Raw genomic sequence first — 13,043 nt, 5'->3', positions numbered from 1 at the left:
AAAATTTTGATTTAAAATTAAATAAGTATTTTGATGGGGGACACGAAAAGTTACAAGCTTACATTTGAGCCATTGCTCAAAAAAGTATGCCAATTATTAGTAGCAGTGAAATAAAGTGCTCAAAATTAGTTTTTGTTGGGATCCTGGCAATATATCACATGCCCAATTCTTATGTGTTTATAAGAAACTTTACATTTTGTCATGGTTCCTGACCATTAAAAGTAAAAGTAACTTTTTTTCGTTAGAGCGGTTAATACTCTTTGGAATACCATTCACTCAAAAAAAATATCAAATTTTTAATGTTTGGGGCCAAAAATCTGACATAGCATCTTTAATTAATAACTTGCAATAAGTTAATGGCCTGACGTTTCGACCCTAGCAGAGTCTTTCTTGAAGGCTGAAAGACTCTGCTAGGGCCGAAATGTCAGGCCATTTTACTATTCTTTGCACTAAACAATAACCTCGGTCCTTTTGGTTGGTGATTTGTTTGCAACAGCTAATTATATTTTACTTATATATTTTGCACCTTTTTTCTTAAATTTTTTGTTACTCTATCCGGTATCCTCATATCAACGCAACTAGATCGGACATACTAATGTTATTTCGTTTTTATGTTCAGCTATGTGTTCACCCCAATGCCTTTGTTTACAAATCCCTGTGGTCATGCATAACTGTGACAATAACAAATAATTGAATAATAATTCACAACGAGACGAAATATGTTTCCAAGATTTGTTTAAAAAAATGTATACATACAGACCCTCAGAAGATAAAATATATTCAATAAGATATAAAAACATGTTTTTGGTTAGTGCAAACACCGTGTTTATATCTTTTGAATTTCGGCAACAGAGGCCCTAGTACTCTCACTGCAGACGAACAGTTAAATAGTTTTAAAAACACAACTGTGAACCGATTTGTTTTAAAAATACTCAAAGGGGTGAATTATTGTTGAATAAAATATTTTGTTTAAAAGGGAAGGGGGCGCTGCCGGTGGCCTTCCATTTGGCACATAAACATTCATACAATTGTGCCCAGGTAATACAGGACACTTAATACATGTCAAGCAATGTTTTATTCTCCAAAACTTTCCATAAACCATTAAAATTTAAAACGTGATAATTTAAATAATCTTTGGAATAACAATAAATATATATATACACTAAAATCTGGCCATCTGTCCTGTCTTGTCCCACGGAAATCCTAATGACATTAATTTGAAAATAGAATTGACAAATGAAAGGGGAAATACCAAACGGGCAGCGGCCCGTCCAGATAAGATTATCTATAATTTCTGTCATTCCCAGGTCAAAATTCCAGTTGAACCTAGTTAACTGGGGTCAACTGGTTCAACTGGATAGTGATCAAACTCGTCCATTTTCCATATTAACCAACTAGTTTGGACTAGGTTTATCTGTGTTCTACTAGGTTGAAATTATAAACCAGTTGGTCTCTGTCCATTTTCCATATTAAACCAACTGGTTTTAACTGTGTTTAACTAGTTTATCAACTGGTTTCAACTAGTTCCAGTTAAACCCAGTTTAACTAGGTTCAACTGGAATTTGGACCTGGGTTATGTGCTGTTCCAATGTCCAATGTGTCAGTCAACTTTGTTTGGAAATGCGATGTCCCGGCCGCGTATGATTATGAAACATGATACCCTGTTTTATTCAAAAGAAGTTGCATGCTTGGAAGCCAGGCACGAAAAGCGGCACTTGGGCACTACATTGTTCTTTAGTGTATAATTATGGTTTACTTAGTCTGTCAATATTAACAAAACAACATTTGTGGTGGTTCAGAACAAAAATAAGGAAAACATATCGAAATGTTTGGACGATAATATTGAGTGTCCCTCCCCCAACGTCAACACGCGACTGTTTTGTGGACAAGGCACATAAAACACGGAGAGTAGAGACACACCGTAAGTAGTTTTGTGACACAAGGACGGACTGATAATAGCGCCACCAATCCAATGACGTTCAAGGAAGCACCCAGCAGTACGTAGTCTAGTCATGTTGCGGTGCAGTGTGTACGATGGTGTACGTGTGTGTACGGACACCGGCGGAATGATGTGAGATATGTACGGCCATTGATGGGGTGTTCTTTGGGGAATATTTGAAGTTTTACCGGACTCGAATAATTTGCTCTTTATTCCAGTATGCCAAGTGAAGACAGGTAAATACCATAATTAACTAAGACCTTTATGAAACCCCTTTCCTGTTATTTTATTTATAGGTAGGCCTCATTTACTCAGTCCTTAATCAACTAACTTTCTTCTTGGTTGGACTTGGACGACTTGCTATCTAAGTATTTATCTTGTATCCTCCCGGCCCTTACCAGTTTTCACGCTATTATGCCTTTTTCTTTGAATTGGGAAAAAAGTAATGATGCCTTATATCAACCGATGCCCTAATTACCTTCTTTTGTTAATATGAAGTATGCAAACATATATTAAAAATTGATGGACATTGAAATGGCCACACTACACACCGATCGGAAAAGTTTCCGTATGGCGCCACCACTTTTTCATTCGATATGAAATAATATAGTATTTAATTTACCTCAATGAGATATCCCTTTCTGTAAATATGAGTGAAAAAGTGGTGGCGCCATACGGAAAGTTATCCCACCGATCTTCGATGACTTCAAGTGGCCCCATTTGTTTTGAGTTTTTCCTGTTTTCACGGAAAACAAGAAAGCATGGTTTCCCGGTGAAGCCATACATATGGAAGAAACATCTACAGTGACTACAAGTGTTCTTTGAGACTCTGTGTATGACTCTATAGCCCGCAGTTGTCTTCGTTTTATTAAAAATATTTTTTAATGAAATTTTAAAATTACGTTGGTAATTTGCAAAAAATTACAAAAATTAATAGTTTAATAAAAAGTGTGAAAAATCATTGCCTTTCAAATCTGATTTTTATTTAGTTTTTCCCCTTTTTTTCTCTTAAAATTTATAATAAAGCTTATAAATAAACAGTGATAATTGAATCAACAAGCTGCTTGTTTAAATTTTAATATAAATAACAATATTGATCGGAGGGTTAAAAAAAGAAATCTCCAAAAATATTAGAAAATGATATAAGGCACATGTATGGCTTCTTTAAGCCCCTGTATTTTTTCCCAGAATGCTCAGCAAAACATTCAGTCACATGATTTGATCATCATGAACTGTGAATTGAAATAGTGTTTGATGAAACTTTATGCAAATATCCAGTGGAGCCTTACGTGTTTCTAAGTTTTGGTCAAGGGAGACGAGACCCTTTGCTTGGCAAATAAAACCACACAATTTTTATCTTGGGACTGTTTACATCGCGCACAGAGAGGTAAAAGATTTGCTACGATTTTAGGGACACTTCGAAAACAGGACCTCCTACGATATGTAATAATAAGTAGTAGATTTTACGTTACACCATCAAACAGTGTCATGTCATTGAGAAGTTAAAATGTTGTTAGACAGGGTGGGTGGGATGTACATGTAGGTATGGTTTGTTAATATCAAAGTATCAAACTATTTTCTAATATTGTTCATTAATTGGATCAAGTTTTCCCTTTTGGTTTGCAAGTTATTATGTTTTCTGAACAATGTCTCTGGTGGTATATGTTTTCAGAAACTCATTTATTAATTATTTATTGATTAATTATCAAACAGGAAAATTGTTTACAATAAAAAAAAAAATTAAAAAAAAATCATCTATCCAACCTTTTTACAATGATCGACACTTACACTTCATCGTGTGTTGAAATCTTAACAGTTTTGTTTTGCAAGAGATATTCCATTGCTAATATCGTAGGAGGTCCTGTTTTCGAGGTGTCCCTAAAATAGTAGCAAATCTTTTACCTCTCTGTGGTGCGCGATGTAAACAGTCCCTAGATAAAAATTGTGTGGTTTTATTTGCAAAGCAAAGAGTCTCCTCTCCCTTGACCAAAACTTAGAAACATGTAAGGCTCCACTGGTCATTTGCACTTGTAAAAGCAAAAAGTTTGGTATTTTAGGCATTTCTACAAGGTACAAAAATATGTCATAATGTTGAGGCCATAAACAAATATGTGCCCACCGAAAAAGTTTCATCAAACGCTAATTCAATTCACAATTCATGATGATCAAAATCATGTGACTGAATGTTTTGCTGAGCATTCTTGAAAAAAAATACTGAGGCTTAAAGTCACCTGGAAGTGGTATTTTTCCCAAATTGAATTTTTCCCAAGACATTGGCCTATGGCTACTTGAATCGGGAGATATCATCGCAAGGCATGACAGTAAAACACCCCAACCCATTGAAGCACAAACACTTCAAAACAATCTGTTTTTTTTCCCATTTCAGACCAGAAATGTTTGGTTTCAGGAGTAAGAAACCAATCTGTTATATTATCTCTTTTATGTGGATCTATTATTTATTACGTTTCTCAGAATTTATTGCAGTCTGCCGTTAATAAAAACATTTTTTTTTTTCATTTTCATTTAAAATATTTTATTTTTTTCCTCGTATTGGCATACCATAGGGTATCATTTTATTAATGTTTGAGCATGTATAGCCTAGAACTTGTGACAGAAAACTTTATTCTCAGCATGATTAAGCCTGACAAAAATACAGACTGTGAGTAAACAGCAGAGCATCTGTGTCACTGGTGGAGCTCGCACAGTCATGCGATAACGGGAATCAAAGTTTGGGTTCGAAAACATATGGGGTAGAAAACATACATATTACCCTACGAACAATGATATCACAATGTTTCGATTGATGTTGACTTGAATGAAACAAATGTATCGTGAAATGTATCTGAAATGAAAACATTGAAATAATGTTCTTGGTAATATAATGATCTACTGGGTTGAATTCAGCCTATTTATTACAGATTTACACCCAAGTGTGTGCACTACTCACCCTTGACCATGTAGTAGTAGCCTTCCACGAGACATGGTCCATGCCCCAAGATGGGCTGAGTGACACGTGTAAGTGTAGTCATAGGCCTACACGTAGAGGGGAGAGGAATTTTACAAATGTTTAGCTTTGTGTTGACAGTAATCTAGTTTTCAATAGGGGCCTAACTGTAAACAAATGATAAAGTCCTTGCTTTAATGTGGGCACATCAATCTAGTGCATGTGTTATAGGTGCCTAACTGTAAACAAATGATAAAGTCCTTGCTTTTATGTGGGTATATCAATCTAGTGCATGTGTTGTTAGCCTCAAACCTAAGCTCTGCCATACTCGTTCTTTGGAAAATTTCTGGAGAGGATAAAGGTAAGACTAAGAGAATCGCAACTATAGCCAAAGTACTAAGTATACATACGTAGTTTATTTCCTTCATACACGTTCATGTATGTAGCTTACTGTACCCTGTGACCACGGTTTATGAAATGAAGAAAACTTGATGTATCAAGCTTTTGCGATTCCCGCCTGGACGATTTTTCTCAACTGTCAAAAGGCATTTTGGGAAGGAAAAGGGTTATGAAGCCCCCTGTTCCTTACCAGAATGTTTTGCTGCACTTAAGCTCGATTAAGTTTCATTCTCCTTCAGTCACTAGATAGACTGCGTGTTTTTTTAGTGCTTGTTTTTTGGGGGATTTGTTGTCCTGTGATTCTAATCTCAGGATTCTAATCAAGAAGCCTAAATTAATAAAGTGAGATTTTGAAAAGTCTTATTGTACGTGACGGATGATGTATGTTGTGGATATGTGTTCCAGTCTTTAATGAACACTTCGGCAGTGATACAAATATTTTGAAATATGGGGCATTCGTACATTTTTGTACCTGCCTGGTACGAGCCATTGAAAGTTGGCTGTTTTTGTTTGGTTTCATGCATGGAGGAAGGAATTCCTCCATGGTGTATTTTTAATTTTGTATATTTTCAGACTTCGAGTTAATCTTCCTCATGGAACACATTTTCTTGTAAATGAATTCTCAAAGATTGTCCATTCAGAACTGAATACTTGCAGATTAATAACAAGTAATTATCCCCTTCAAAAAGTTATAGAATTGTACAGTTGAAATTATTTATGCATTTTTTGCTTCAAACAAAATACCATTTAAACTCATCAGTTGAGCTTGATTTACGTGTGTGTTACACCAAACAGTTTAATCAATTGATTATATTTGTTTATTTGCTTGTGGCACTGGTGTGAACAAAATGCTATCTTGAACTTTGTTTGAATAGCAGAGATCCAACATATGACATCCACACTAGCCAAGTATTGACAATATCATAATAATTAACTTGATTACACTAGTTACCACTAACACTCAGTGTGAACAAAATGCTATCATGAACTTTGTTTGAACAGCACAGATCCAACAGATGACATCCACACTAGCCAAGTATTGACAATTATCATAATAACTTACTTGATTACCATTACACACTACCACTAACACTCAGTGCAATAATGAATCTGGAGCTTGATGTGAGACCAGGACCCAATTTCATGGCTCTGCTTACCGTAACCACAGAATCGGCGCTTACGGAAGCAGGGAATTCTGTGCTTATGGCAAGCCTGTTTCACAGGTTAGCGGCGAATTTTGGCGTCTGTGCGTGCGTAATCCACGTTACTAGGCATTCTACGCTTACAAGGCTAGCGCAGAAATTCGGCGCTTGCACGTAAGCGGGGAATCATGATCGTAAGCGCAGAATTTGAAGAAGTTAAAGGGGCCTTATATTCACCTGTAATTATTTTATTGTCACAATGAAAATAAGCTCAGTATAATTACCATGGAGCGCACAATTCATGACAAAACATAAATCATGTTGCAAAAAACAACGATTGCCTTTCCCTTTAGTTTGAAATACAATTTAATAAACAAAATTGAAGCTAATGATATCATCAGCTTTGCTTATAAATACAATGAACTGTTGGCATTAGCAAGGTTGAGTAGGCACTGGTTATTATAACGACACTCTTCAAAGGCACTGTAGTTTTATGACGCATGCAGGCTCCTGCGTGTACTGTGTGACAGTATTGACATCATACTGGCAGTGATGCGTGTCAAGAACCTATAAAGGAGTTTATTAATTAATCTCAACCACACTCAAATTATGCTGAAGTCCATAATGTCCATCGAATAGGCCTATAAGAACTTATTCTACACGTAGATGTAGATCTATGTTTTTACCTGCAACAATATTCAACAGAGAACGAAGAACCTTTTGGATTGAGGACACTCAGTCAGACGCACAATCCTGTCAGCTTTGTCTTGAAATGAGCAGGGCAATACACACGCTTACAATTAGGACTTAGGTTAAGCTTGTCATTCTAAAATAATTGATTGCGGCTAGTCATATTATTGTAGAAAATACAGCAAACTTGACAAATGAGGAATGCTACTACATGTTTGTATTCAGTTCCCTTTGAGATAAAGTGGTCCTCTGGTTACTTCATACACCCTTGTGCAATGGCCTTCAATTGTGGATTCCCCTTTGTTCAACTGCTGTTCTGACAAACATGGACCTAATAATTTTCCTTCTTGACACCCGTGGACCTGATGCCCCTTTCTGCTTGTACATTTACGTAGTTCTCTGTTTGAATGTCAAGGTACATGCACACACAATTCAATGTAAAATGCTCTGCTTCTTGAACACTTGATTATAATACATACATTACAGACATAATGAAGTAATATATTATTATGATCATCTTGACTTGTGACCCCTCATCTTGGCTTGTCTAGCTTGGGTCAACAGCCTGGTAGCATCGTGCTCAATACTTCTCATACATAATGCGTCTCTACTGACACTGACTGTATTATGATTGAGATTTGAAAGCCTTGCCAACACAATAAAGGATGCTACATAGTTCTATGCTGTTATAGAGATTCATGGAACCATGATAAGCAGTTTGCATCTACTGTAGATCATTGCTCTATATCGCATGCTCTTGCTTCTTACACTTTGTAAGTACAAATACGTAATGTTATTTATTTAGTGATGCCCATATTATACATTGTACATTATCAATGCAGGTAATCCCATTGTAGTGTAGTGTAGGTGGCCATTGTGTACATTTTTAACAAAACTTTGTTTACATCTTATTATTGTGTTGAAGCACATAATTTTTTGTTTGGTAAACGAGCATGTAGTGTGCTTTTCTATATAATTATAAAATATGTTTTCATGAGTGTGTTTTTTGTGCAAAGAATATTATATCCTGTAATTACATTATAAGTACATAGTAAGCGTGTTAAAATTCTTGTATCCAGATTATTATTGAAACCTGGATGGCTGGATGGCTTTCAGATGGTTAGGAGCAAAGGATATTCCAGTTTTAAGTTGTTTAGAATGAGTAGGGTAGATGGCCTTGGCGTTCTATCTAAACCGGACCTTCATTTGAGGCAAATGTAAAAACAACTAGAAAAAGAAGGGAAAGGGATAAAGGGAAGTTTGCAGTGAAACAGCGGGTAAATTATAGCCAATCAAAGTTTCAATTTCATAGGTGGCTATGAACCAATTGGAGTGAAGTGGTAAGGACAGAGGATGGTCAGTATGAAATGATGGATTACTGGACCATAAAAGTGGTAAAAGTTAAGTTGTATACATTGTCGCCAGTTAACTGCCTGAAAACTCTTAACATGGCACTTCAAGCATGCAAGTATTTAAGTCTTAATCAATTTGCCAAATACATTGTAATTTATGCATGCTTTCCAGAGACATTTTTAGAACCTTCACTTCCTTCCTTGTTCTCTGCTCAGGGGGACTATTTGCATCGATTCTGCTTGCGGTTCTGCTTGTGATCCAATTGAACCAGCTCTCCCAAAAATCTCTAGAGATTTTCTATATCTCTTGGCTTAAACCTCGAAGTGGTACTGAGCGGCAATGTGGTCGGATGTAGCTGAACATGTGCAATACAGTTTAGTATCGATTACAACCACCATGGAGGAAGTTGATTAAAAAACCCTGCATGTTCATGCAGTGTGCGGGATTAAAATAAATATCAGTTTCTAGTGCGGCCAACATACATAATTGTACATCATAATACACATGCCTAAAACAGTGCAAAACAACATGACTCGATAAATGCACTGCATACCTCAGGAAAAATGGATACACCCACCCAATCTTCAGTTAAAGCAGTTTATAACAACACCATAGTTTAAATTTGATTAAAACTATTGATGGTACACATTGTATGCAATTAGAATCTAGCAAGGTTTTTGGTTTTTGCCAAGTTATTCTTTTAATAGATGGAAGTTTGCATCGGGTTAAAGAATGTTTTTGTTTTAACCATATATTGCCTACACCGATTAGAACCCACGACCTTTGCAATTCTAGAGCAGTGTCTTACCAACTAGACCACCAAGATTGCCCAAACAATTTGGGCAATCGCGGTAGTCTAGTTGGAAACTACAATGTATTTATGTTTTTAAAAAACATACCCTGCCCATGAAGACTCCACAATTATAATTCAAAGACAAATGAAAATGAGCAGTCTTGAAGCTTGGCACTATTTAACTACCAAATCATATGATTTGAATGTGATGTGGACGAAGTTCATTATACAATTGTTGCACGCGTTGACGGGATCCATGGCGTTTTGTACACCCGAGGGGGAAAATGGCACCCGAGGCGAAGCCAAGGGTGCCATTTGCCACCGAGGGTGTACAAAACCCATGGACCCCAGTCATCACAGCGTGCAACAATTGTTTTGTTATACCTTGGTAACATTGTTATTCCTCTTCTCAAAGTTCTGTTGTCATCTTCAAACATTACCAAGACAGAGCAATGCATAGTTTAATCATGGTTGAATAAGCAGACGAACAGTTCATTATTCAAATAAGAAACAATTCTTCACCTGTTCCCTCGAACCCGCGTGTGTTTCGTACAGCGCTGGAAATGGACTATCGATGGGAACGATCAAGGTGATGTACACTGGTGTACATCACTTTTCATGTTACCCGGCGTGCTGTGCATTACACGTAGCGCGCATATTTAGCCATGATACATGCGTATTTGTTGCACGACACTTGATTGGTTTTCGACCAATCAAACCTCACAATTTGTACAGCGGTACATATGTATGACAAATTGTTATGTCAGCCATATTACATGTAGAATTTAACGAATGTACGCCATAAGGCCACCATGCAAATGTCATGAACTTCAATGTGACTATTGGACCACCACACAATATCAAGCTGGATTGATTGGGCTACATATTATGAGCCTTTAAGATCTAATGAAATCATTCTTCTTTATTGTGTATTGCACGAGGGAAACATGACAAGATGGTTGTTGTAATGTTACACACAGGTCTACATGTATGGTGTCTGATCTCATAAAACGGAGGTCTAGTGGACTCTTTTAATAAATATATTTTTTTCTAGGGATCTCACTTGGTCCAAACATACCCAATTTATTTTAAATCAAAGGTTATACGTGGATTCATCAAAATTACCAAACTAAAAAACCCAAATAGATGTTCTTTTAAAACTCCTTTACAAGTTCATTTTGTACAGTGTTATGTACAGTATGCCTGATCTGGAGTACCGTACTCATGTTTGGCTAATAGACAAGGCAAATCACACGTTCCTGCAAAGAAGATTCAGTCTTTCCTGCTTTACAGATGCCCTTACTGAGTTGCTGAGTCCCTTACATTGTATACAATTATTTTCAACTTCACTCCCCCTTATATAACCGTTTTGTGTTTTTAAGTGTTTTTTTATTGTCAAATGTCTACAGGTGAAAGGACATCCCCACTCATCTTTTAGTTACCGAACCCCCCCCCCCCCCCACCGAAACAAAACAAAAAGGAATTTCAAACACAGCTCACTCAAAGTAGGCTTGTTTTTTATATTCACTAAATCTTACATTTGATTTTCATGTACAACTAAAAATCAATATCATCTGTCATGCACTGCTACCAGACGGTGACTGCTCTATATTTCGACATCCCTATGTTCCGACACCCCTATGTTCCAAAAAACCCTATATTCGGACAACTCAACCTATATTCCGACACCCCTATGTTTCGACACCCCTGTATTCTGACACCCCTTCGTTCCGACACCCATATGTTCCGACACCCCTATGTTCCGACACCCCTTTATTCCGACACCCCTTTATTCCGACACCCCTATGTTCCGACACCCTTATATTCCAACGACCCAAACACCCCTATGTTCCGACACCAATATGTTCCGACAACCTGCACCAATATTTTGTGTTAGTCATTTTTTAAAAGAAAAACGGTGCGACTTAAAGAAGCTAAAATTGACCGGAATTTAGTCGATAAACGTACCGGTAACCTATCTTTATGTAGTCCCCCAGACACACGCATCTAACAAAAGCAAAGTATTTATTGCCAGCTAACTTGGGGAGCCATACTCATGTTTATAACCACAAAAAAATGAAATGCATGCGTGATTTGATTATCTTAATTTGATTCCATCAATTTTTACAACAGTACAAATTCATCTTATGAATGTTCAAACCTATTCTCGGCCGAAATTCGCCGGGAAACCTGGCTGTAATACAAGTTGTGTTTTTGTTATTGATCAACAGAGTAATAATGTGCGAAAATAACTTGTCGGAACATAGGGGTGTCGGAACATAGGGGTGTAGGAACATAGGGGTGTCGGAACATAGGGGTGTCGGAATATAGGGGTGTCGGAAATTAGGGGTGTCGGAATATAGGTGTGTAACCCTACCTGTTAGTATCCTGCCTAATTGCTAATTTAAATTTTGTTTTCTGTACACAGACGGCACAACCTTGTTCTCCATCCTTCCATCTATGCATAGAATGAGGAATAACCAACAATTGGATAGATATTTAACTTGGATGTAGTTTACATAAGATTGTGTGTAAATGCAGACTCTGCTGAGAAGACACACGTAAACATATGGAAGAGACGAGCAAATAGAACGTTGTATTCTACAAACACACAGCACGGCATCCTCCAATCCTGCCATCATTAACATAGTCAGTGTCAAGGTGGAGACTTGTTTTCTAACTATAAGAAGCAGCCGACGTTGCCCTGTAGTCCATCATGGATTCCTGCTCTCTGGCACGTCTTCTCCTGGATTTGTTTTTCCTCTTGGCTGTTTTGGGTATTTGTTGTGGGCAATATGACACCTGGAGGAGGGACATGATGCGTCGCCATGGTGACGATGATGGTGATGAATCAGAACCAGATGAAAACTTTTTTTACATCGATGCGTTCATGCCTGGAGTAATAATCGATAAGGTACTACACAATTTCATCATTTTATATTTTGGGGCTTTATTCAAAAATAAATTGTAATTTAAAACCATGAACTTGACTTTAAGAACCCAATTTTTGACATCTCAACTATTTATTTTAGAAACAAATATTTGGGAATTCTTGTCGGTGGAAAGTAGACATATAAGAATTCATATTAAACAATTTTTTTAACTGGAAACTCTGACTAGAACTGTTAATCAGTTGGTTAATGTGATGATTCATTTATGACGACTGGAAAACAATATAATGTATTGTTCTTGTACTTTATGAAGGGGGATCGCTTGTATACTAAAATCAAATGGAAATTATGTATTCTTGAAAGTATAAGCGTAACTGTAAATGACGGTTTCCTTTCCACTGTTTGAAAATATTGCATGCTAATATTCTTGTTGAGCTTGTAAATGTGTCAGAGCTTTTCTTCAAGTCTAACCTCAACTTTCTGTTTTTGTTTGCGCTACATTGTACATTACAGTGTGTTCATTGGTTTCATGAATGTCAAGGGTGACAGCTGAAGCGGATTAGAGCTTGATTTACAATAACATCTAGTTAAAAATACACTTTAAAAAATTCATATGTTCATGTATTAATAGCATATATTTAAAGACAAAGTTGTATTGTTAATAATTTGTTTAAATAAAGTGTTGAAATAAAACAGTTCTTGAATTAAAACAAGGGCCAATGTATAATATTTTAGAAATACACTTTCCATAGTCATTGCAGGCTGTACAATATTTATGAGTTAAATATAAATTGTATTAATTTTGTGTGCCTTCTTGTTCCATTTTCTATAGTCTGATCAGTATGTGTGTACATCAGTACTGGTGCCAAGACAAGATTCATATATCGGTGAG

The 13,043-nt window shown here is 36.6% G+C and overlaps 1 protein-coding gene across 2 annotated transcripts in view; it reads left to right on the top strand.

Moving 5' to 3' along the window:
- Positions 1 to 1,986: 1,986 nt before the first annotated feature.
- Positions 1,987 to 13,043, top strand: part of LOC117295427 (peptidyl-glycine alpha-amidating monooxygenase B-like) — a 52,465-nt gene continuing 41,408 nt past the window's right edge. The window contains exons 1-3 of one of the 2 annotated variants that reach the window (XM_033778079.1): positions 1,987 to 2,175; positions 11,689 to 12,174; positions 12,984 to 13,038. In XM_033778079.1, the coding sequence (XP_033633970.1) occupies positions 11,977 to 12,174; positions 12,984 to 13,038 (253 nt within the window). In that variant the 5' untranslated portion in view covers positions 1,987 to 2,175; positions 11,689 to 11,976. Of the gene's footprint in view, positions 2,176 to 7,740; positions 7,888 to 11,688; positions 12,175 to 12,983; positions 13,039 to 13,043 lie in introns of those variants that run through there. The other variant, XM_033778080.1, reaches the window with a different exon arrangement.

The sequence above is a fragment of the Asterias rubens genome, chromosome 10 (assembly GCF_902459465.1).
Source record: "Asterias rubens chromosome 10, eAstRub1.3, whole genome shotgun sequence".
NCBI lineage: Eukaryota > Metazoa > Echinodermata > Asteroidea > Forcipulatida > Asteriidae > Asterias > Asterias rubens.
Note: the sequence above shows the minus strand (reverse complement) of the source record. Positions and strands in the feature narration are given on the sequence as shown.